General features: G+C 37.2%; 1 protein-coding gene across 1 annotated transcript; it reads right to left on the bottom strand.

The window, feature by feature from the left end:
- Positions 1-12,503: 12,503 nt before the first annotated feature.
- On the bottom strand, positions 12,504-25,962 carry LOC100379542 (glutathione S-transferase a). Its single transcript, NM_001172839.1, is given in 7 exon segments — positions 12,504-12,699; positions 13,487-13,618; positions 15,447-15,588; positions 17,696-17,828; positions 21,714-21,765; positions 24,101-24,208; positions 25,939-25,962. Coding segments are annotated over 6 exon segments (669 nt in total). The 5' UTR covers positions 24,188-24,208; positions 25,939-25,962; the 3' UTR covers positions 12,504-12,576.
- Between the last annotated feature and the right edge of the window lie 1,029 nt (positions 25,963-26,991).

Genomic DNA, 26,991 nt, shown 5'->3' with positions numbered 1-26,991 from the left:
GTGAGATGGAATCTTGGTGTTGTCTTAATCAGCATTTCTCTAATGACCAATGGTGCTGAACATTTTTTCATGTATTTATTTGCCATTTGTATTTCTTAATCTGAGAACTGTATATTTATCTCAGATGCCCATTTTTGGATTGGATATTTGAATTTTGGTGGTCTGATTTTTTAATTCTTTATATGTTTTAGACAGAAGTCCTTTGTCTGAGGGCCAGTTCACTAAGATTTTTTTCCAGTTTGTGAGTTTTCTTTTCACTCTGCTGGAGATTTCTTTTGACATGCAGGAACTTTTTAATAAGACATGATCCCAGTTATTTATTCAGGGAAGTATTTCCAGTGCCGTTTGATTCTTGTTCATGAAACTTCTACCTAATCCTATGTCTTCAAGATTTTTACCCAATTTGTCTTCCAACATATTTAGTGTTTCTGTTTTAATATGCAGATATTTAATCCATTTAGATTTTAGTTTAGTACATGGTGATAAATATGAGTCTAGTTTTACTTTTTTGGCATATGGAGAGCCAGTGTATCCAGCACCCTTTATTAAAGAGACTGCCATTCTTCCAGTGAGCATGTTTGGCTCCTTTATCAAAGATAAGGTGGTTGAGTATGTTTCTAGTTGTGGTTGTATTTTCTAATCTATTCCACTGATTTTTAGATCTGTTTTATTCCAGTACCATGTTGATTTTATTACAGTTGCTTTGTATTGTAACTTCAAGTCAGGGATTGTGATGCTTCCTGCCTTGCCTTTGCTGCTTAGAATTGTCTTTGTTATTGTAGGCCTCTTTTGGTTCCAAATGAATTTTAGGTGTGATTTCTCTAGGTCTATATGGTATGCTGATGGTATTTTCATTGGGATTGAGTTGAATCTGTATACCAGTTTTGGGATAATGCTGTTTTCACAATGTTTATTCTTCTTATCCATGAACAAGGGCTGTCTTTCCCTTTCCTGAAATCCTCTTCAATTTGTTCTTCAGGGTACTATAATTTTCCCTGTATAGATCTTTTTCTTCTTTCATGAGATTAATTCCTAAATACTCCATTTTTTTGGATGCTAGTGTGAAGGGTGTGGCTTCTCATTTTTCTCTCAGTAATTTTGTTGTTAGTGTATAGGAATGCTATTGATTTTTGAATATTGATTTTCTATCCAGTTACATTGCTGAATTTATTATATCTAGGAGACTTTCAATGGGGTTTTGGGGATCTTCTATGTAGAGGATGTCATCTGCAAATACTGATAATTTAACTTCCTCTTTTCCTATCTTAACCCCTTTTATTTCTCTCTCTTGGCTAATTGCTCTGGCTAGTATTTCCAGTACTATGATGAATAGGAGTGGTGATAAGGGACATTCTTGTCTTGTGCCTGATTTTAAGGTAGAGGTATATAGCTTTTGGCCATTTAATATGATGCTGGCTGTTGGTTTGTCATATATGTGACCTTTATCATATTGAGGTAAAGACCATCTATTACAATTTTCTTTTTTGTGTGTGTGTGTATCTTTTTCGTTTATCAGTACCAGGGATCAAAATCATGAGTGCACACTTGCAAGTCAGGTGATTATGCCACTGAGCTAAATCCCCAGCCCCATCTATTCCAATTTTCCACAGGATTCTTATCATGAATGAGTGTTGGACCTTATCAAAAGCTTTTTCTGCATCTATAGAAATGATCATGTGATTCTTACTTTTGGCTTTATTGATATGGTGGATTACATTGATTGATTTATATGTGTTGGACCATTTCTTCATGCCTGGGATGTGTCTCACTTAGTCGTGGTGTATGATCGTCTTGATGATTTGCTGTGTCCTGTTTGCCAATATTTTATTGAGGATTTTTGCATTTGTGTTCATTAGGGAGTTTGGCCTGTAGTTCTCTTTTTTAGTTGGGTCTTCCTCTGGTTTTGGTATGAGAGTAATATTTGCTTCCAGGAACTTCCAGGACTTAGGAGGAATTGCTTCCCTTTTGATTTCACTGAAGAGTCTGAGGAGTGTTGGCATTTAGTCTTCTTTGTATTTCTTGTAGAATTCCACAGTGAATCCATCTGGGTCTGGGTTCTTTATAGGTAAGGACTTAATTACATTTTCAATTTCATTAATAGAAATTTGGTTATTCAGCAGTTTTACATCTTCTGACCCAGCTTTGATACTTCATGTGGTCCTAGGAATCTGGCCATTTCTTCTGTGTTATTGAACCTATGAGAGTAGAGGTTTTTGAAACAGGCATTGATGATCTTCTGTATTTCTACAGAGTCTGTAGTGATTTCACCTTTTTCATTCCTTATTCCATGAATTTGAGCTTTTTCTTTCCTTTATTTAATAAGGTTGGCTAGGTGCTTATCAATTTTATTTAGTCTTTCAAGGAACCTACTCTTTGATTGATTGATTCTTTGTACTGTTTTCTTAGTTTCTATTGTGTTGATTTCTGCTCTGATTTTTATACTTTCCTCCTTTTGTTTGGCTTTGGGCTTGACTCGGTCTTCTTTTTCTAGATGTTTCAGGTGTAATGTCAGGTTATTTATTTGTATTCGTTCTGTTTTCCTGATGTGGGAACTCAAGGCAATAAATTTTCCTCTGAGGACAGCTTTCATTGCATCCCACAGATTCCAATAAGTTGTATTTGTTTTTGTATTTGCATATAGGTATTGTTAATTTCTTCTTTAATTTCCCAAGTGATCCACTGATTGCTCAAGAGTGTATTATTCAATTTCTCTGTGTTAGTGGAGTTTTTTGAAACTTCTTTTATCATTAATTTCTAGTGTCATGGTGCTATGATCTGATAACATTCATGGGATAATTTAAATTCTTTTTCACTCATTTAAATATTTTCTATGAGCTAATATATGGTCTATTTTAGAGAATGTCCTTTGAACTGCTGAGAAGAATGTGTATGCTGATGTTGTTGGATGGAACACTGTATATGTCTAACAAGTCCATTTTTTTTCACAGATGTGGTTCATTTCTGTTATTTATTTGCTGACTTTTTTGTCTGATTGATCTGTCTCTTGGTGCAAGTGGTGTGTTAAGGTTTCCTGTTATAATTGTTGTCTTAGTTACTTTTTCCTCATTGCTGAGACAGAATACCTGAAGCCCAAGTTGGGAAAGGAAAGGTTTATTTCTTACAGTTTTTGGAGGTTTCAGTCCACACTCAGTTGGCTCCAAGGCAGACGGGCATGGCTGGGCCGCAGTTCATGGTGGCTGCAAACAGCAAGCTGGATCAGCAAAGAGCAAGACACACCTTCTTCCTGCTGTTACATCATATCCTGGCTCCACCCCTATGTGGGTGGAGCACTGACACCATCAATCCAAGCACTAGACAATGAACCAATCACAAATAGACAATGCAAACTCATGAGGCCTGAGGGACACAGACATAAACCATGATATTCCACCCTGGCCCCCAGGACTCATGTACATCCTTTATACAGAAGACATTTAGTCCACCTCCAAGAGTTGCCAAAGTCCTAACAGCTTCAGCATTGCTGAAAAGTCCAAGTCCCAAGTCTCCTCCAAGATCTATGGCAAACTCTTAACTGTAAGCTCTGTACAAACAAAACAAGGTTAAACATTTCTGAAATGCAAAGGCACAAGATAAACATTAACATTCCAAAAGTTGCAAACAGGGGAATATAAAGCATTGGAAAGAAAGCAAGTCCAACATCCAGCAGGACAAACATTAAGTCCTAGAGTTCCATGCTCAGCATCTGAACAATCTGGTGGCAAGCTCCAAAAGTCTTGGGTGATTTCACCCCCCTGGCACTTCTGGCAATTTCAATTCCTGCATCTTTTTTCTTAACCCCTCTCTGATCACTTTTTGCAGCTTTCCTTGGATCATCCACATTCCTGGCTTTTCCAAACTTCTGGGGTCTCCACTGCACCTTTGGCTTCACACTTACATCTTCACAAATTGCCCTCTCAGGGGCACACTGCTCGGCCAGCCAGGCCCTTTGCAATTGAGGTGGGAGCCATCTTACCCTCAGAATTTGTGCATTTTCCTTGCACCTAAAATCAGCACCTTGTGAATGCCGCCAAGGTTTGCTGCTAGCTGAAGCAGTAGCCAGGCTAGTCTCCTTCTTGGCTGTAGGGGTCAGTTGCCTGGATTGCAGGGCTCTGTTTTCCTGATTGTGATGAAAAGCTTCTCTGTGTTGCCACCATTCTGGAACCTCACTTGGCCTCTGTCGTCATTCTGGAGCATGGCACTCTGTAGCTTTTTTCTCTGAGCAAATTCTTTTACCTTTGCAGTGAGGCTGCACAGGGTGAGGACCTGCTTCCTGGGATGCCCCAGGGCCATCTTTCTTATCTCTCTGTTTCTCCTCAGGAATCAAAATCTCAACTCTGTCTTTACAATCCACAGCCTTCCTGGAATTTTCCTTCTGGCCAAACTCACAGCATTGTAAATTATCCTGCTGGGCTCTTTGCTCTTGATTTGAAACATAAAGCTTGCTAAAGACCACCAACAATAGCCATGCCACAGCCTCAACATTCAATTGCTTTTTAATTTATTTTTCAAGATTAATCAGTCCATTGCCATTTGTCTCAGTCTCAGACAGTCTCTGGGCAGGAGCAAAATGCAGACAAACTTTCTGCCAAGCCATAACACACATCATGTGGAGTCCAATGACCAGTGCAGTCCTTCATCTCAGCAGAAACCTCCCAAGACTGGTCTTTACCATGAGGCTTCCTATCATCAGCCTTCTGGTCTCCTGAGCTCTGACCAGAATTCCTCTACAGAACAGCCTAAGTTTCTCCAGCTCTATGCATCCAGACAACATGTCTGAACATTTCCAAATTCTGCCCACAAGCCTTTTCCAAAGCCTCTCGAAAAACATGGTCAGATATAGTCACAGCAAACGACCCTACTCCTCGGTACCAAATTTCTGTCTTAGTTACTTTTTCCTCATTGCTGAGACAAAATACCTGAAGCCCAAGTTGGGAAAGGAAAGGTTTATTTCTTACAGTTTTTGGAGGTTTCAGTCCACACTCAGTTGGCTCCAAGGCAGGTGGGCATGGCTGGGCCGCAGTTCACGGTGGCTGCAAACAGCAAGCCGGACCAGCAAAGAGCAAGACACACCTTCTTCCTGCCATTACATCACATCCTGGCTCCACACCATCAATCCAAGCACTAGACAATGAACCAATCACAAATACACAGTGCAAACTCATGAGGCCTGGGGGACACAGACATAAAGCATGATAATTATGTTACTGCTAATTTGATTTTTCATTTCTATTAATACTTGTGTTGTATAACTGGGTGCTCTGGAATTTGGTGCATATATATTAAAGATCGTTATCTCTTCCTCTTGAAGTTTTACCCTAACTAGTATGTAGTAACCTTTTTTATCTCTTAGGATCATTCTTGGTTTGAAATTCACATTGTCTGCAAACAGAATAGCTATCCCCGCTTTTTGGGGGGTTCCTGTTGCATGTAGTATTGTTTTCCATCCTTTGACTTTCAGTCTGTGAGTTTTCTTTTGGGTTAAATGGGTTTCTTATAGACAGCATGTGGTTGGATGTTGTTTCTTGATCCATTCTGCTAGTCTGTTTCTTTCAATTGGTTGGTTGAGTCCATTTATATTAATGGTTATTACTATTATATACATTTGCTTTATTGTTAACATGTTATCTTTCTGCTGTTGATTCTTTACTTTTCCATTATGTTTAATTGTCTGCCTTGTGTAGTGGTTTTTCCTATATGTATCTAAACTGTTTTTTCAATATTCTTTACAGTGTTGGTTTGGTGATCATGAAGCTCTTCACCTGTTCTTTGTCATGGAAGTATCTCATTTCTACATCCATCCATTTTGAAGGACAGTTTTTCAGGGTACATCAGTCTATGTTGGAAATCATTTTCTTTTAGGATATGAAATACTTCACTCCATGCTCTTCTTGACTTCATTGTTTGTGTTGAGAAGTGTGCTGTGATTCTGATAGGTTTTTACCTTTATAGGTAATCTCTATTTTCTCTCTGACAGCTTTTAGTATTCTATTCTTATATTCTATCCTTTTATTATTCTATTCTTATAAGAATAGTATTCTATTCTTATGTATGCTTTAGTATTATGTTCTTATGTTGGATTGGGGGATGGTGATTACTATATATCTGGGTATAATTTTATTTTGGTTATGGCTACTTGGAGTTCTATATGCTTTGCTAATCCCAATGTCAGTTTCCATTCTTATGTTTGGGAAATTTTCAGCTATTACTTCTGTAATTAGCCTCTTGATATCATTTGTGTTGTCCCCTTCTTTTTCATTTATCCCTATCAATCTTATGTTTTTTCTTTGCATCATCTTGCAGCTGTTGAAATGTTATTTCCTGATTCCTTGTTATTTTTTAAAAGATCTTTCCTTTCCTGTTCAGTAGCTGAAATCTTGTCTTCAAGCTCTGAAATTCTATCTTCACTTTCATTGAGGTGGTTTTGACAACTTTCAACAGAATTTTTGATTTCCTGGTTATCTCTTTGAATCTGCTTCATGTATTCTATTTGTTTCTTTTTTATTTAAAGAAAAAAAAGATAAAAAGTGTAGAATGAATACAGATTTTCAGAAAAATAAACAGTAAGAAATCATCAGTTGATAAGTTATATACCGTCATCTTAGAAATAGTTTCTCAAGTTACAAAATTAAAGCATACAAAGTGATATTCAAACAATGATACTGCACACAGTTCTGCTTAATGATCCAACAAGAACTTAGTAATATGGTTATCAGTCCTACACACTTGTTTTTTATCTTAAAGAGGGTAAGATTAAACAGAACAGAACAGTTTATAGGGAAACAATATAAAGAAACATGGATTTCAAAGCAAGTCCACTGGAGTTCTTCACTGTCTATCTTATTTTCTCTAGTTTTCTTCCAAATAGTTGTCTCCATCTTCACACACATTGAATATATACTGAACATTATAGAACTAGTCAGATCATTACAGGATGATGAATGCTTTTTAGGTCTTCAAGACCTGATTTTGGGGAAGTCAGTAATGTCTACCATAATGTTTCTCACTCTCTTCATAGTATCTGTCTGTATTTTTATGTATTTTTATGTATGCTGAAACTAAATGTAAGAGACTAGACTAATATCACTCTGAACAGTGAATGATAGTATTGCTAGATTTCATATCATAATGCTACACAATTAGCACTGGGTTTCTTAGTGTCTCTTCTTCAGAGCATCTGTTCATTGCATCATGTATTATATAATCTGTTCCCATAAATAGTTTAGAAATATTTCCCATGTGTGAATTTCTGCATGCATATCTATCCTTTTTGTAATATAGGGTAAAACAGATCAAAACAAGACAATAAAATAAATTCCTAGAAAAACATGAAATGAAACAGACATATAGGACCACAATATTAAGTGATCTACAGTAGTTACTGTGCTTTCTCTTGTTAGTTCACTAGAATTGTCCACATCATCAGGAATAATATAATTGAACATAGCATTGCATAGCTATTTTAATAAAAATACAACTTTGAAGATATTGTATGACTTGAAAGCAGTTAATAATAAAAACAGGAATGAATATCTTTTACATCTTGTAACCTTCAGAGTAGTTGTCTCCATTCCCAAACTTGATACTATCAAGCATACCAAATTCGAATGAAATCAGTCAAGGCTAAACAGCAGTCTAACAAACCAGCTTCAAATAAGTTCAGTCATAGTAAGACAATGTAAGTAATACAGGATTTCAGTGTAAGTTAATAGGAAATTAAGGATAGTTACCATGGTACAACCTGTTATTTTGGGGTTACCTGTCTGTGCCCTCAAATCTGATATAAGTAGACAGACCGGAACAAAATAAAATCAAAGTAAACAGAGCGATAAGACTACTGTGACTTTTAAATCCTGACACACTATTAAAAATGTCCTCTGCCTTCTTTTTTTAGACAATTCCTCCCTTTTCCCTTTCTCAGGGTGCTTTGTAATTTTTGGGTCCCACTAGCTCTTTTAGTTTTTAGATTAGGTGGCCAACCTATTATCTATATGAGTGTTGCTAAACCTTTTTACCCCTGAGCTTGATCTTGAGCTGTACTCCTCTACTTACTAAAGTCACAAGTTGTCCTTCCTTCTAGCTGTGTAGTTCTACATTGCCCAAAAGTGTCATAGCTTTCCAATCCATCTGTGGCTGCTGGATGACTTGTCCCTATTTCTCTCTGTTTTCCTGTCACATATAGCATTGTTTTCTCATCTTTGACTCTCAGTTTATTAATCGTCTTTCAGGTTGAGTATATCTCCTATTCAGAGCATCTCGATGGATCCTACCTCCTAATCTACTCTGCCTGTGTTTCTTTTTTGTTAGTATCTCAGGGCTTCTTATATTAAAGATTATAGCTTACAGTCTCTGCCTCATGTCTGCTATTCTGTTCTTCTGCCATTATTTGTCCACTTTACTCCTTCATTCCACTGTCTGCCCCATTCATTGAGGCCTCTCTGCCACTGTTGTTGGAATCCTGGTATCCCTTCCTCTCTCTCTCTCTCTCTCTCTCTCTCTCTCTCTCTCTCTCTCTTTCTCTCTCTCTCTCCCTCTGTCTCTCTCTGGAGTGTCCTTCAGGATTTTTTGTAGGGTTTGGTTGGTGGACATGAGCTCCCACAGTTCCTCTTTGTCTTGGAACTATCTTGTTTCTCCATTAATTTTGAGAGAGAGTTTTTTTGGGTACATCAGTCTTGGTTGGAGGTTATTTGCTATCAGGGCTTGGACTATTGCCCTCCAGGCTCATCTTGATTTGAGAGTTTTTGTTGATAAGTCTGTTGTTATTTTGATAATTTTCCCATTGTAGGTAAAGTGATTCTTTTCTCTGCTGATTTTAATATTCTTTTCTTGTGGTGGATTTTTGGAACATTGATTATTATATGTCTTACTTACATTGTCTTACTATGACTGATCTTATTTGAATCTGATTTGTTAGACTTGGCTTATTTTATTCGAATTTGGTATGTATCATAGTATCAAGAATAAAAGTAGTGGCAACTACTCTGAAGATGACAAGATGTAAAAGATAACCATACCGGTTTGATTATTAACCACTCTCAACCCTTTAATGTTTTCAAAGTTGTATTTTTATAAAAATGGCTATGTAATACTATACTTAACTATATTAAGCCTGATGGTGTGGACAAGTCTATTGAAAATAACAAGAGAAAGCATAGTAACTATGGTAGATCACCTAATATTGTGATCTTATGTGTCTTTTTCATTGCATGTTTTTCTAGGAATTTGTTTTGCTGTCTTGTTATGATTTGTTTTTCCCTACAATACAGAGAGAATAAATATACATGTAGAAATTCACACATGGGAAGAATTTTTAAAACTATTTATGGGTACAGATTATATAATGCACAATGTAATGAAAAGATACTCTGAAGAAGAATAGACACTAAGAAGCCCAGTGCTAATTCTGTAGCATTATGATATAAAATCTAGCAATACTATTATTTGTTGTTCAATGATATTAATCTAGTCACTTAAGTTCAATTTCAGCATATGTAAAGATAAGGACAGCTACTACAAAGAGAATGAGAGACACTATAGTAGTCATTATTGGCTTCCCCAATATCAGATCTTGAAGACCTAAAAAGCATTCATCATCCTGTAATGATTTGATTAGTTCTGTAATATGCAGTATGTATTCAATGTGTGTGAAGATGGGGACAACTATTTGGAAGAAAATTAGAGACAATAAGATAGACAGTGTAGATCTCCAGTGGAATTGCTTTGAAATCTGTATTTCTTTAAATTGTTTTTTTTAACTGTTTTATTCTGTTTTGATATGTTTAATCTTACCCTCTTTAAGATTAAAAAATAAGTGTGTAGGACTGATAACCATATTACTAAGTTTTTGTTGAATCATTGAGCAGAACTGTTGGCAGTGTCACTATTTGAATGTCACTATTGGAATATCACTTTACATACTTTAATTTTGTAACCTGAACAACTATTTCTAAGATGACAATATGTAACTTATCAACTGGTGATTTCTTACTGTTTATTTTTCTCTAATTCTGTATTATTTCTATCCTTTTTTTCTTCATTTTTTTTGTTACTTTCTCTTCAAATAAAAAAAGAATGATCACATCGACAATTTTATAGGTAAAGGGATACAACAATAGAGACCATACTCATAAGTGAAATATATCAATTTCACATGAGTAAATACTGTATTGTCTCCCTAGTGTAGGAAATGGTAAAAGCACATAAGTAACAAAATCCTAAATAAATATAGCGAAAAGATAAGAATCTGCTCAAAGAAAAAAAATAACTCAGGGAAAAGGAGAAAAAAAGAAAGGGAAAAGAAAAATATCTAATTTGTATAAACACACAAAATAGCTAAGATGATTGTTCTACTAATTCTATTATTTCTTGGAACAAAACAGTTAGCACTCATAGCATTGAATCAATTTTGCATGTTTATGTCTGGTAATCTGAGTAACTCTTGAAGATCACTATGTAAAATGACAACCTTAGTTATGTTCCTACCACCTTATTTTTTTTTTTTTTATTTAAGAGGAAAAAGAGAAAAACAAAAAACAAACCAAAGCGGTGTAAGGGTACACGTAATACAGAACTACAAAAAAACAAAACAAAACAAACAAACAAAAAAAAAACATAACAGTAAGAAATCACCTGTTAGTATATTACATATTATCATCTTGAAAATAGTTCCTCAAATCACAGTATCAAAGAATACAAGGCTACCACCTTATTTTGAAGGCCTATATTGTCATAGTTTTGGGCTCTATGCTATTATTATTTATTTTTATTTTTTTCTTGTTTTTCTAGTAATTTGTTTTGTTTTTTTCCCTCTAATGCTGAAAGGATAGATATACGTGTAGAGGTTTATATGCCTAGAACTTTTCCTGAAGATTTTATGAGAATTGATTTTATTTTGTGTGATGATAACAACAATTACTTTGAAGAAAAAGAGACATTATGGTATCCATTGTTGATTTCTTATCATTATGCTATGAAATCCAGTAGTGCTTTTATTCTTTGTTTACAGTGGCTTTAGTCTGTTTTGTATTATTTAATTTTAACATACACGAAGGTATAGACAGCGATTTTGAAGAGAACAAGAGACATTACAGTAGCCATTGTTGATTTTCCTATGGTCTGGTTTTGAAGGCCTGTAGTGCCTTCATTATCCTGTTTTGATCAGTTTTATGTTGTTTTGTTTTGTATGAATTCATTATGTGTGAAGATATAAACAATTACTTAAAAGAAAATGAGACATTATGATAGAGCCACTGTTGATCTTCCGTTATCTTGCATGGAAATCCTACGTCACTTACATTGTTTTCTTCTGATCTATTTTGTTTTACCCACTTTAAAATAAATAAATAAATTCTTGTTGAACTGAGAACATGATCATGTACAATAAGAGAATGATTTTTAATTTCATTGAAATCATACATCTAGGTCATTTTCCTATATAAATCCACTAGTTCTACAGGATTGCCCTTACCCGCAAGATTCTGACAGTTGCTTATGAAAAGTTCTGCCTAACATTACAGCACACTAGCATTAAAGAAACATAGAAAAGCCAATGGTATCACCACTTAGTAACAAAACACAAACCATCTGTTACTAACTACATATCACAAATATTATCCAGTTGCAAGATAGATTTTGGTTACTGGCCATGGGGGACACCTTTCTTGCAGAGGCTAGAGGTTTAAAGAAAAAACTGAAGGCATTAATCATGCCAATACATAGTTGGGAATTCCAAGCTTGTGATTCTGACAAATTTCTATCTACAGCAATTTTTTCACCACTTCTGTAAACAGCAATTTTAGCATGAACTCCTACATTCTCTCCTTTTATACTGGGCACAGGTTCAGAATATCTAACACACTAAATGTCTTTTTATCCCCTTATTATTAGGTATTCTCATGTCACTTAATCTCACACACTAGCTTTCTAATGCCTCCATTTTTATATCCCTGGAATGAGGTACCCAAAGATAGCATAACAAACAAACATGTAACTTACATATCATATCCTGATGCATTTTTTTCAACCCCTGTATCTAAGAAACTGTGAGGCTTTGATGGACTGAATAGAGGTCTATAGTAAATTATTTCTGCAGGAAAGCTTTGCTATGCTACATCGAGTAACAGGTATTTACTGTGTACATGTGACATTTTAAAATGCAAATTTTTAAACTAAGAAAACAAGAATTTTTAATTAAATATCTATTCCCTATAAAAGCACATTAGAGTCAGCTGTAGTGGCACACGCCTATGATCCCAGCACTCAGGAGGCTGAGGCAGAAGGATCACTGTGAGTTTGAGGCCACCCTGGGCTACAAAGTGAAAGCAAGCCTGGCCTGAACTGCAGAGTGAAACCCTGTCTCAAAAAACACCAAGAAAGAAAAAAAAAAAAAACAGGAAATTAGAAATTCAGTTACACATCCAAACCTAATTGAGAAAATAAATGTTAAGTCTTCTTAAAGAAATTCTGTTATTGCATTGTGATATACAATCTAGAAATGCCAGAGATCAATATTTACACAAAAATTTTATTGCCGTAAAATTTAGAAATTTGTTATGCATGGCTTGGTCAGTACCACCCATATTAAAACTTGAACCTCTTTCTCATTTCTTCAAACATTTCTTGAGTAGGAAATGGCTTCCTTTGGCTGCCAGGCTGCAGAAACTTCTTCACATTAGGCAGGTTACTGACTCTAGTTTTTAGAGCCTGCAACATACAAATCACAATCTCATGGCGGATCTTAATTTCCAAAACAACTATTAACAAAACCTGGGAACCCCCATCCCACCCCTACAAAGGCCCATCAGCTGCAGTATAGAGCTGGAAACACACAGTGAACAGAATTCAAGAAGCAGAAAGCATAGCTTAATACAACTTCCTGAAACACATCTTTTAATTTTTCATTTAGTGGTAGTTATCCCTGTCCTCTCAGACATAAACACTTGATTTTTATCCTTGCAACTCACAGAGAACAATATTTCTGCTAGATATAAACAAATAAATGTATCTAAGCAAGGAAATGTAGAGTTAGAAAAACTCAAGTTGAAAAAAAGATAGGAAATATTAATCAGGGGCTAGTCATAACCAACATTCGCACTAATGGTACTGGTAGGGCTTGCTTGTTAGTAGGGTGCTGTGTGGGCTGGGAAGCGATAGACCTATGGAGAGAAATACACAACCCCTGGTAGTGAAAGCCAGAGCAGAGGAAAGGACATCAGGTAAACAGGGCAATGGTGGAGCCGGAAGACACAGGGCTTTAAGCACTTGCCCTGTTAGACAGAAAATAATTTTGAAGTAGCATATACCTCACATTTCCTGACACAAAAAGATTAATTTCCTATCTCATATCCAAGGCCTAGTCACTCACATTGGAGGCACGGGGAAGGAAGTTGAAGGCCTGGGGAAGGCTGGAGGTGCAAACTACCTTATGGAACTAAATGAGATTCATGGGGGGAGATGCGGGCTGCCTCTGTGAGGGCAGTGGAATACTCACCTGCAGCAGGGTGAAGTTGGCCAAAAGACTGGCGTCAAACTCTTCAACCATGTACAAAAGTTCAGTCAGCAGAATATCAGCCTTGCTCAGCTTGTTGCCAACAAGATAGCCTTGTCCATGGCTCTTCAATACCTGGAGAATTTGAGGAGTCAAAATCATAAATATGTGCCGACTGGGTCCTAATTTCTCCCTGAGCCTCTCAGCCTGACTTTTTGCCTCTTCTGACTCCCTTAGTTTGCTTGGTGCTCCAGATCTTTCACCTGACCCGTGAGGGAGGCTAAGAAGTGGCCTCTGCTCACTCCTACATAAAACGCAGGTGCCACTCTCATTCTCATATCCACGCCCCAGTTGTGCCCAAGCCTGTGCCCACACCTTCCACATATATGAAGGCTTCAGCTTCTGTTGTACCGAGTTTCCATTTGCTGACAACCTGAAATCTCCACAGTTGCTTCTCCCCTCCTCTGTCCGCATCTCCCAGGAGCCCTGGCTCTAATGTCATGCTGGCTCCCTTCACCACTGCGGTCACCTGAGTACCGTCCTTTCTGCCTTCTCTGCTTTCCTCGTCTCCTGGCTCTCTCTGGGATATGAGCTAACCCGAGGGAACTTCAGCTCACTATCCCCTTTGCTCTGTCTCCTTCTTTACAGTAGAGTATAATCTCCATGAGGAGTTCTCAAGGAATAAACTGAGCCGATGTCTGCAACTTAAATTGTAATGCATGAGAAGTTAGCATTTCACTGCTGCAGGGAGACATGTAGAGTATTAGTTTTGTTATCTGGGCAGTGACTATGCATTCACTCAGTATTGCATTTATTTCAACTTTCACTGATGTTTAAATTTATGTACTAAGGCTTATGAAAGTATTCTTATTCTTTAAGTATTTTAGCACTAAGTGCTGTCATAGGGGATAAAAAGGAAAGCAGATGATAGCACCTTTTAAGTAGTAATTTCTCTGAAACATTTAACATGTTTTTGAATAGTTACTTCATATAAAAATAGAATACAATATCAAATGTCTTAGTATAATATACGCTGTCCATTTTCTGCACGGAGTGCTTTGATTGCATAGTACCTGATTTAATTTGCAGCTGAGAATCTGTCACCCTGTGATGTATCCTAAGCTGTCAGCACCACATACTCTACAGAGGTATATTTGAGGATTGGATCACTTTTAAGATTATCATTTCTTTCATTAGATAAAATCAGTAATAAATTGGCTCATTGAATAAAGAAAAAAATAATGCAATGTTTTATGAAATGAGTACTGATGGGTTAGTTCTCTAATACATTTGCAGGACTTTTGTGTCTCTTATAATCATATCTGGTTCTTTGTTTCTGTTCAGCTTAAATTCACATGATTGTCCTTTTGAAAAGTTCTTTTGTTACCTTCACAAAGCCTTAACTAAGGTAGGGACTATATCTGCAACGATGGACCTTTATTTCCTTAGTTTGCATGTCTTTCATCTCAGGTCTTGGAGCCATGTACCTCAGTCCTGTAGATGATCTTTTATAATCCCTTACTGTCCCCTCCTTTCCTTCCCTCTACCAATATACTTTGTAAAGACAAGTGTCTCCCTGTACTTGGCCAGAACACTTTGAGATCCACTGTTGATATCAGGTTGCTCTGGAATGGAAGTTCAGGCCATTCTTCAGGGCCACACAACCTGGAGGGTGACTCACAGACAATTGCTCTCCAAGTTCTCTTATGACCATGAAATCCTGTTGAGTGCTGAATTCTAAACCGTGTGTAACAGAGTGAACATTTACTCAAAAATTATACCTTGGTTATTACCCTACAATGTGGCTTTCCAGTCCACCCTTACGTAATTCCTTCACCTTCAGGCTCTGCTCTGGTTTTCCAAAGGTTCACTGAATGTAAAGGTGAAGGCTCTGGGAGCATCCAGCCCTGTTCCTCCTGACCTCCGAATTTGGCTTTCTAAAACTATAAGTAGATTCACTTACTTTTTCAAAGGCAGGCAAGAAACGATTCTTTGCTCTGTCTTTAATCAAAGATTTTGCAGCATCTTTCTCCTCTGGGGGAGCTAATATCACTTTAAAGAACAGTTCATATAAATCTGTCATTCCTTCTGTATACATATCGATCCTGAAAGACAGCACATCCAACAGTCAAATTTTCCTTAGGCTTTAGTGTTTAAAACCTAAATAAATAAGAACATCTGGTGCTTACAAAGTAGTTCTTCTGCAGTGGGTAGTTTTTATATTATTGTTTATTGCAGTATGAGTTTCACTTTTCTGTTATCATTTCTTAGAATAGTCTATGAGGTAGACAGAAAAGACATAAAATTTTTGCCATATCCATGACCAAGTACCAGTACAAAGAGCACTGATGGAGGGACCAGAGTCACAATGAGGGAAGATCTTGATGCCATCACTGCATATCATCACTGAGAGAATAAACAGGATTTGCGGCTGTGTGGTTTGTGTGCAAAACCTCTTGTGTGTCCTATGTGTCTCAAATGTAGACTCATGATAGAACACCTGGCACAAACTTTCAGGCACATGTCTTCTGTCTCATATCTTTTTTGCACAGCACAGGCTCATCGCCATGTCCAGTGTTACAAGTTTCCCAATTATTTCCCATGAAACAGGTTTCCACAATATTCTCCCATGTGTTCTTCCAACTCTGGCCTTGTTTCCATGGCACATGACTCTGCTTTGTCCAGCCCAGAGGTACCGAACTTAAGGCATATATGCTGCAGCAGGCTGTTTGTTATCACTGAGAGGTTGAAAAGTTTCACCATCACTAATCTAGACCCTTCCTCAGTGTGTTTTTTAAATTTAGTTGAACTAATGCATGCTATGGAAGCCAATTATTTCTGATTTTTCAAGCTGTACCTACAACCATTTTTAAAAATTTACTTGTTATTGTCACATATTTGCATACCTAAATTGTCCATGCTTAAAATATTAATATTTGGTATTCTTACATATTCATTGAACTCTGAAAATATTAGCATTCACTATTCAAAATATTTTGTTAACTCACCCGCAAAAGTGTTCTGTGCTATGGGCAGTCACTGCTCATCTCTCTGAAAGTGCAGAACTTTGCATCTCTATAGACTTTAATAGTGTGAACATTTCATGCAAAGTCACAGAACAAGTTACTTTTTTCAGTCTCATTTCCTTACTCTATATAAAACAATGCAATGTGTATCCTTGTTTATCATGCATCACCACTTCCTCTCTTTGCATTACCATTGTCTGCCTCTAGCATATTTTGTTCTTTTATTCTGCCTTCACTTATTGTTCCTGTATTATAGATATTTGGTATGCTTTTACTTTGGAAAATTATGAATAATGCTGCTAACAATATATCTAAACAAGTATACAGCACTTGGAAAGCTGAGGCAGAAGAAGGATCACTGTGGTTTGAGACAACCCTGGATTACAAAGTGAGCTCAAGGCCTTCCAGAACTGCAGAGGAAGACCCTGTCTCAAAAAAGATCAAAAGATGTACAAATGTTTATGCATTTTGTAAGGGTATATACCATTGTAGAGAAATTTCCGAATGACTCTGCACTTAATGTTTTGATGAACTGCCATCAATTCTATACAGTATATTATTTCAATTGAGTAGCTCCATCAAAACAGGAAGAGTACTTCCAAACCCCCTGGACTTGGTTTCTTGAGATTCACCCAGGCTGTTGTATTCTATGAAAAGTTTCAGGTGGCCCTTATAACATGGGTGCGAGCTGCCACTAACTCTTATCAAGTTGGTGTCAGGATTAGCTGGTAAATTAGGTGTCAATTCTTCATTATTATAATTTTTGGAACTTGGAAATTGCCTCCTTTGGCTCTCCAGACACCAAGACTTCTATTACTCACCCTCAAACACATGTTACTTGTCCCAAACTGTTAGCCAAAACCCCATTTATAATGCTCTGAGGACCTGATAGTATGAGTCTACCATCCTCTTGATTTCATGCTTCACCAGTGTTTGAAAACTCTTCTGTGTCTGGAGATAGCATGTTCTAATAGAACCAGTCATCCTAATCTACAACTTTACTCTTCTGTCATCTTATAGAACATAGTGATCTCATCTTGTATTCTTCCTCAATCATCTCACTATATCTATCCAGGACCACTTTGTTGCTAGTCATGATCCTCCTGCCACGGTCCTGATCACTGAAGATGTAACCTAAATACGCACTGTGCCATTTTTCCATGTAAGAACAGAAAATATACCATACAGGAGTCTCTCCTTCGTGTCTTTCCCATAGAGGTTGTATTTGGTGGCGATGTAGTTGAGAATGGCTCTTGACTGCACCATCTTCATCCCATCCATCTCCACCATGGGTACTTGCTGGAACATCAGAAGCCCATCTATTGGAAATAAGAAAGAAAAAAACAGTGAAGTACAATGGATACTACTATTTTAGGATGGAAAAATGATCTTGGAGGTGATTAATGGGGAAATAACTATTCCTTGGTCACCTTCAAGTAAAAGAGAATTTTGTTCTTAATTTCTGGTAGTCCATCAACTTCCTGTCTCTTTTACATATGCATTTTAACTCATTGATTTTATTCCCATGTTTTGGTGTTTTGAGACAGGGTCTTACTGTGTACTTCAGGCTGGCCTTGAACTCTAATGTAGTTCAGACCTGCCTCAAACTTGTGGTGCTCTTTCTGCCTCAGCCTCCTGAGTACTAGGATTATAGGCATGCACCACCCTGCCTATCTTCGCTTATTCATTTGTCTTTTACTTCCCATCCATGTACATGCAATATCTCTTGTGATTTTTTGTGTATTATTTATTTTCATGAATATTTTAGGAATGTGTGGAGAGATGAAACAAGACTGACACTTGGATGCCATTCGAAGTGGAAAATTTCCAAAGTAAGTCTTATAATGATCATGACATTTAAAGTAGGTTCTGTGGGAGGTGTCTACTTAGAGATCTCATCCTGTATTCTATCAAGCCTGTGATGGTGCTGAGATATTTACTTCTCATATGCAATAAATGAAAAAAGATAATGGCCCCATATATTTCTCCTCCTGTCATCTAATGAATGGCCCTATGTGTGCTTCAGTGGCAGGACAATGTGTGACCCTGAATTGACTGTAATCCCATCACTATAAAGAAAGAGAGAAGAGCATTTAGAGGGCCCTGGAGATAATGGTGTGTATCCCCAGAGAGGTCTAGTCTTTTTCATAACTGATCTCTCAGTTTTGAATTTTAAATTTGTAGAGCTCCTTCAGGATCTACATTCCTTACATTGTACTACTTTTTACCTCTGTACCATCTCTTCTACAAGCCTTCCAATATGCTGGCATTGCATGATATGTTGATTCACTGGTTTAAGGAATGTCTACAGTTTTAGTAGAGCAAGATCTTGGGTGTGTCAAGGTGAATCATGTTTATCTGTTCTTCAGTACTCTATATGGCTCTTTCATCTCTCACACTGTTACCCTTCTCTGCTTCCTTCTTCCCATAATCTAAGTATCTTTGCTCTTGCACACACTTCTGCCATGATATTTCTGCCTTGAAGTAATCTAGTCCTGAGCTGATTCCTTGATTACATGGACCAAATTAAACCTTTCTTCCTTTACATTGTGGGTGTCAAGTAATGTGTCTCAGTGATGAGAAAGCTAATGCAGAACAGTGGTACCAGAAAAGTGAGGTAGCTACTGAAACTGTACCATATATTTTAAAAGCTTTGGTTTGTGAGGTGAGTTTTAAAATATTTAAAATTCTGGGAAATAAATCTTAAAATACTATAAACAGATCTTGTTAATCAATTCTACGTAGAGCTCAGAAGACCAGAATGCAGATAGTAAAGGCCAGACTCAGAATTTTTCATGTGGGAACTAAAGCTCCATTGGTATTTGAATTAAAATCCATGTGTATCACACTCTGGTACAAAAACAGATATTGTTTACATTTGCCCATGTCCTGAGACTTTTCAGGACACTGCGATTAAGGTCAGTAATTAATGTAGTGGCAGAAATTTCAAGATAGTTCAACTTTGAGTTGGTACCATGAGTACATCTGACTGCTCTTAGACTGATTTGTCATAGGAATTAGAGGCAAAAAGTCAAGAAGAAATATTTTTGCATTTTAAAAAATGTTATTTGACTAATATCTGTGTGCCTTACTTATTTTTCTCATTACTTAGACACAGAATAGAGCTAAGGCAGAGGAGAAACAGTCCAAGGCAGGGCAGGCAGGAAGCAGTGAATCTTCCTCCTGCTTTCCATTTTATTTCATACAAGCTGCAAGCCTATAAATTGGATGCCCATTATCCCCCCACCAGAATGATGCAACCAGTGGACCAATACTTTTACTGTATACCCTTAACCCATATTCACATACTCTAGATTCAGGCACCTCCAAGAAGCCCAATCTATGAGCATGTGCGGCTTTGAGGGGGTATCTAGATACAAGTCATGAAAATGTGTATAGTACATAATGCTTTCCTTCTTTGTGGGAAATTGGTACATGTACATAATATATCTCAACTGCTTTGCTTTTGTTTTTGTTTTTGTTAAGACAGGGTCTTGACGTGTAGTTCAGGCTGGACTTTAACTTACTGCATAGCTAACGTTGGACTCAACCTCTTGGTGATCCTCCTGGCTCATCCTCAGAAGACCTGAGATTATAGATATGCACCACCACACTTGGCTTAATTCTGTTTGTCATCCCTTTTCCCTTCCTTCCCTCCCCATAGACCTATCTCTGGATTTCCTTCCTTTTTTTTTTTTTTTTTTTTTTTTCTTGTCGCTGCTGTTGCTTCTGTTTTTCATTTTGTTTGAGAGGATATTTTTGGGAAGTTTTTGTTTGTTTTGTTTACATTTCTTTTGTGGAGTTGCTACATGTTTGTAGTTCAGCACAATTCTTTTAAATGCAAAATTTTGGCCCAATAGGAACCATATATAAATTTAGAATCAAAGAGGAATGGCTGTTGAAGAGATTGGCCCCATGAAAAGGAACTAAGTAATTTAAATAGGAACAAGAATAACAATGACTTGACAGAATCTCAGAAATCAGAAAGACTCTACCTAGTACAGGCTCAAGCATACAAATCTGTAAATATTTGACTTCAGTAATGAGACACTAGAATTCCTGCTTCAGAAAGGTATACAAAGATATTGGTACCCTGGGAATCATTTTATTGTGCTCAGCCCTACTGGAATTCAAGGGCGGTAGCAACCATGGCCCAAGGATATGTAGAAGTTACTCTTCTAGGAGGCAGCCAATCTTGGCGTTGTCCTCATGGTGTTGTTTTTACCGGCATGCAGAATGCAAGAGTTGTAGATACAGGGAGGCTTCCACCCAGATTAAAAAAGAAGACCTAAGAAGCCAGGCAAAAGTTGCTGAGAAAGCAATGTCGTACACTATGAGAATGAAACCAAATGTGTAGTGGAGATACCAGAAAGTAAGAAGTACCAGAAACATGAAACATCAGCTGAGAAAAGTTTCAGACCATGAGTAGCCATTTGTGCTGCAACTGGCGAGGTCAAAGGGATGGAGCTGTCCAAGACCTTTGGAACTCACATTTTTTATTATGTACCCCAGATATCTGATATAGGATTATAGACTTCATGTTTGTTTTGCTAGGGTTCAGTCTTTGATCTGATTTTTCTTTCTTCCTATTCCTCCTTTTTAGGGTGGGATTATTTGCCCTGTATCAATTTACTTTTGAATTACATAACTTGTTTTTTACTGACACAGTTCAGAGTTTGCCCTGAGTGTCAAAAGACACTCACTTGGACTTTTGAAAAATACTGGAACCTCTGAAAATTTGAGAAGGGAATATTTCTTTTCAAGTTGTAGGTGTGACAGTTTTATTCTGTAAAATGGAATTATGAACTTGCTATTATCTTTATTTGGAAATTAAAATTTGGGTGTAAAGTTCTCAAGGAGAATTTATAAGCATTAATTCTGATATGCCTATGTCACTGGATTAAGAAATCCTTAGAAAATTAGCAGAATATGTCTGCACCTCGGCAATACATCTCTGGCACCATCCTGCTACTCTACTTCCTGGCCCAAATTAAGCATCTTTTCTCTGCCACACTCCTCTGCCTCAATGTTTTGGCCTTGAAGCAAGTCAACCTTGGCCTGAATCCCCAGAACTGTGAGTCTAATTAAACCTCTCCTCCTTTGAATTTGAGTGGTAGATATTATGTCTCAGTGACTAGAAACCTGAGTCATAAATGTTAAAAGCTTGAAATCCTCATCAGAAGCATTCAGATTCTCATTCTTACCATTTTTTAACTTGTCCAAATCTTCTTGACACATTATCAACTTCTCTTCAAACTGAAAGTAAAAAAAGTAAATAAAATGTTATTAGTTCATACCATAATGTTATAGTCTCTAAAACTTCAGTTATCCCTGAAATAATTGATATAAAGAAGTAAAGATTTCTAAGATTGACATGGAATGCAAATGTGTCTTTTTATGGCCAACTGAAAATTTATGCTAGATTCATGAGAAAATTTTGGGCCAGAAATTTAACTCAGTGGTATAGGTTCCTACCTGGCAAGCACAACATCAAGACTTCAATTCCCAGTACCAAAAGAAAGAAAGAAGAAAATCACATAGATCATCATACACAGCTGCTCATTTCTAGAGTTCATCTCTGCCCTGACAACATCCATGGTCAGGTCACAATTTGGGAGGGATGTCCCTTGAAGATAAAGGCTGGAAATTTCTTCTATTCAGGTGTGTTTAGTCTCTCAATAGAAATCGGTAATGTCCAGTGCCATCAGAATAGAACTTTTGTGCCCTCATCATGGTGTATATCATGACCAGTGACTAAGATTCTGTTCCCAGAGGACCCTTTATGGAAATGACATCACTCCTTTCCTTCCCATAGATTAAAAGAGTTTTTCATAATGAAACCATTGTGAAATTGGAAAATAGATTCCTAAATTGTTTAATAGTATAGACTTTATTGATTTCCCTGCTCTAAAACAGTTAATGCAGGCAATTAAAAGTATGTGCCACCAGCTTACACAGCATTAGGGATCATGTTTGGTCACCACAGGAGGATGACCAAGATGAGATAGTTAAGGATGGAGAGGCTGAAAGGTTTGGGCAATGAGAACCCAGAAGACGTGAGCAGTAGTCTCCAGGCAGCCCATGTCCACCACTCTCTTCAGGCATGGTGGGGAGAAAAAGAGGAAGCCTTCCATGCTGAGGACATTGCCCCTACTTTCCCCTCCTTTGCTGAACTCATGCTTCCCAGCAATTTGAAGTGTACGTCAGAACATCAACCTTCTGTCTGGATGATGGTGAAACTTGGTCACTCCTTTATAGAAGGAACAAACCTGGAGTAGTGCTAGCACACCATTTGGATTTGTTTGCACACTTAGTCAGTTAGTCAATAAACATATTGACTAATTGAGAAAGAATGAGGCTTCATACATTTATGAAGATTGAGTGCTCCCCAGGCTTAAATCAGCACATTGTTATTGGTATTAAAGTGGTCACATTAGAAGTCCCCTTCATAGATGTCACGTCACCATTTAACCTTCCATTTCTTTTGGCACCTGAGGGACAACACGTACCCAGTGTCTATGACCTCCTCTCTAACAGCTAGAAACCCCTCACTTAGGTCTGGTTCTCTTAAATCTGTGCCTAAAAGTGTTACCAGTGGTGCCTCTAGAGGGGAGCACTCACAGAGTAGCATTTCCTGTTCACAAACTACAAAATGTCCTTAAAAGCACAATACTTCTTCCATTAACCCATTGAAATCCTTTCTTTGTCTCTTCCCTCAGAGATATACCTGGCCTCTCACTCTTTTGTTTTCTTCCATTTTATTGCTTTGTTTTATTTCATGCTCTGTTTGATTGCTTTTATTCTGTTCTGTTTTGTTTGATTTTGTTATGTATGATGCTATGGTCAGCAAGTTTGTAAATAACAGGAGGCATTATGGTACCACATGGTTGATTTTTTATTTTTCTGTTTTGAAGTTCTGTATTACTTTCACTATTTGGTTTGATTGGCTTTATTCTACTTTGTTTGGTTTTATTCTACTTTATTCTCTTTAAAATAAAATTTAGATAAATGAAAGGGATCAAGTGATATATGGATGAGAGAAGGGAGAAAAGGAAATGGGGGTAAAAAAGAATTAAAATGTGTTATATCCATGTACCAACTTCCCATAAAGAATGAAAAATTATGCACTACAAACACACTAATAAAGAAAATGGTCTGCAAACTTTTAGACATGTCTGTGTATCTCTAAAACATATGGATCTTTTTTAAATATCAGAACAAATATCATATGATAAGCTAACAGTAATTCTTTAATCCTACCTTGTACTGAATTCACATTTCTTTAATTGCTGTATAAATATCCTAAATGATATTTTGAAGTTCATTTAAATCAAAATAAATTCTACACATTGTAATTATTTGACATCTCTTTTGATTCCTTCACAAATATATTTAATTGCTTATGTGCTTTTTGTTGGAAAGATAATTATAATTTTATTTGGTGAAACCATTTATTTCTTTATTAATAAGTTGGGATATATTTATTTATGGCAAAAGTTGTCACAATTTGTCTCAGAGGAAAAACTTTTGACTTAGAAAACTTTTTTGGTGGTCCGTTTCAGGCCCAACATACAAAGAACTGACAACTCACCTCTACTCCCGCTGCAGCCAAGAGCCATCGGATGGACTCCATCCTACCCTGCACATTGAAGTAGTGAAGCACTGGCTTCCCCGACATACTGATAGTCTCTTGGTTTCACTAAATGGAGAATGCATGAAGGAATGAGTACACAGAAGCAAAGTGTGCTTTAGGGTTATGGTTAGTGATCCAACAACACAGACGGAGGATTTCTGTTTCTAAGGAAGCATTGCACAAGTGTCAGAAACTTCTTTCTCCAAAATTCTTGCCCATCAGCGGCCACCATCTTGAAAGTGCACCAAACCTAGACAGGTGGTAATTAACCACATTTTGAACATGGAAACAGAACAGCCTGGGTCATATGCTTTCAAAAGCTTTGTAAGTCTGAAAAGATCCTTAAAAATTACAGAACATCTGTAACAGAGAGACAGTGGCGGGAGCAATACCCTCCTCAACTCTTGGGGTCCTGGACTGTATTTGTTCTTAGTCTTTCCTGACTGCTATCAAAATCTAAATTATTGTTATGGGTGAAGGTACTTATTTTTCTTCCTATAATTCTATGTTTCTCTGCTGTCTTATATTTATTTTATAATTTATAAAAGATGTAGTTGGTACATAACATAAGGAAAATAACAAATTTAATGCTTGTCACATAATAGGCAGTTTCTCATTTTTTAACTAAATCATAAAAATTGCTTGATAGAGAAATAGCTGGATATAGTGGTACATGACTGTAATCCCAGTACTTGGGAGACTGACGCAGGAGGATCACTGTGAGTTTGAGGCCAGAATGGGCTATATAGTGAGTTCAAGACCAGCCAGAACTACTTAGTGAGATTCTGTCTCAAAAGAGAAAAAAATAGAGAATCTTTATGGTACTAAGTTTTCAGGTAAAGATATTAATACCTATGCAGATTACATTATGTGGAAATCTGACATTCAAGTACACTCTTATTTGACAAAAAGGTCTTACAGCTTCTCTGCGACAGTGTTTTTACAACCTCTAGGTCAAGTCTTAGAGGAGGGGGGCAAAATCAACATCTTACATTCTTAATTTTGTTGAAGAAATATGTGTAACTCCACGTGTCTTATTAAACCAAAAGTCTCTTACATGTAAACTTGCTTGCAAATTTGAGACTCAATCCAACCACTCTTTGATTGATTTCACTACTATTGAAAAACGGAGGAGAAGAAACAAGAAGAAAAACAAAGAGAGGGAGGAATCAAAGGGAAAGGAGCAGTAGGCAACAGAGGGAAGGAGAAAGAAAAATACATGAAGAAAAGAATCAAAGAAAAGCAGGAAGAGAAATAACTTATTACTTGATGGCTGATGAAAAAGGAACTCAGGAACATTAGCAACTGAGGGTGAAATCAACTATACAAGTGTAAGTTTAGATCCAGATTGGCAGGAACACATGATGGATTTCCATGCCAAACGTTTAGCTTCAAGAGGCAAACACCCACCCATATCCTTTCTCTTTTTATTGATAAAACAGTTCTCCACACGTCACCCTGCCAAACACAAATCCAGTACTATAGTGTGCAGACTTGTGGGAATCCCTCTAACACCACCTGTTTAGCAGAGAACACAACTTTATCATCAGCTCCTGTTCACCCCCAGGTGCTGCTGTAGTTGTCGTATTAGTTTTCTCATGGCATCAGCTACTTTCTCTTCATTTTGTAAATTCTCTGCTGTGGATTTTCATAAATAACTAATGCTCCAGGCCTTAATTGTCCCCTGAACATCCAAAGAAGCAGAAGACCATGAAGTACTCTAAGTATCACAGCTAACAACATTTTCCTAGTGAAACAGATGTAAGAACATTTACGAACATTTGAACAACACCAACCTGAGCAAAGTCCTGACTGCTTTCTCCTGGGTACGTCAAAGAACTAGGATGAGTGTGGTGGCTGCTTTAATATGTCAGCATCTCTTGCCTTTAGAAGAGGCCTGGATCCAGCAGGCCCAGCCACTCCCACTGCTTTCAGGTTCCAGAGTGCAAGCCAGGTTAATCATTAACTAAATCATTAATGTTGCACCTCAAGATGATCTATGAATGCACTAAAATATATTTTAAGTTCATTTAGTGGTCCACAAAAGCCGTGAGGCTTCATATATCTTTGAACTATGCAAGATTTTTTTTTTTTTGTCTTTTTCAGACAGCGTCACACTATGAAGTTCAGGCTGGCCTTGAGCTCACTTTGTAGGACAAGTTGGTCTTGAATTTTGCAAGGATACTCCTGCCTCAGCCGCCTGAGTGCTGGGATTACAGGGTAGCACCACTAAGCCAGGCAAACTATGCAAAATTTATGACAAGTCTTGTGGCGAATGAAGACTGTGTTGTAGAATGGTGTTGGGAAACAGGTCTTGATAGAGAAAATCGTGAGATAGCAATCTACATTTGTGGAATGGGCTAAATTATCAACACAACTGTATAATTCTACAGGGAATAGGAATCTGCTGAAGGTGTCCAGACCTGAACCGGACTCGACAGCATTAGCTGGCAGATTTGCAACACTGCTCTTCTTGGCTGCCTTTCTCTCTTTAGCCTTTTTCTCTAGCTCGAGACTCATGGGAACGGCTTCTCCTGCTAAGACCCCTGCTTTCCTGTGCCAGCCATCCTCTGCCCCCCTTTTGTATTGCTCTTCACTGCTGGGTTTATGTCTCACTACTCTTTTGAACTGTGAGCCAGTACAGGGCATGTTTGCCAACAACTGTAAACAATATCTGAAGCAAATCCCAAAATTCATTTTGTTTTGTAATTAAGTGGCATAATGTCTTTTAAAGTTTTTGAATTTATTGGGGCTACAGAAAAATTACAGAACCAGTAGAACCCAGTAGAGTTCAAACTATCATTTTCCCAGCGTCCTTTACTGAAAATATTTTATGTAACCTAAGAATT

The sequence above is a fragment of the Cavia porcellus genome, unplaced genomic scaffold (genome assembly GCF_034190915.1).
Source record: "Cavia porcellus strain 051 isolate PalLab524CR breed Dunkin Hartley unplaced genomic scaffold, mCavPor4.1 scaffold_22, whole genome shotgun sequence".
Lineage (NCBI taxonomy): Eukaryota > Metazoa > Chordata > Mammalia > Rodentia > Caviidae > Cavia > Cavia porcellus.
The sequence above is the reverse complement of the archived record's forward strand: the minus strand, read 5'-3'. Positions and strand labels throughout refer to the sequence as shown.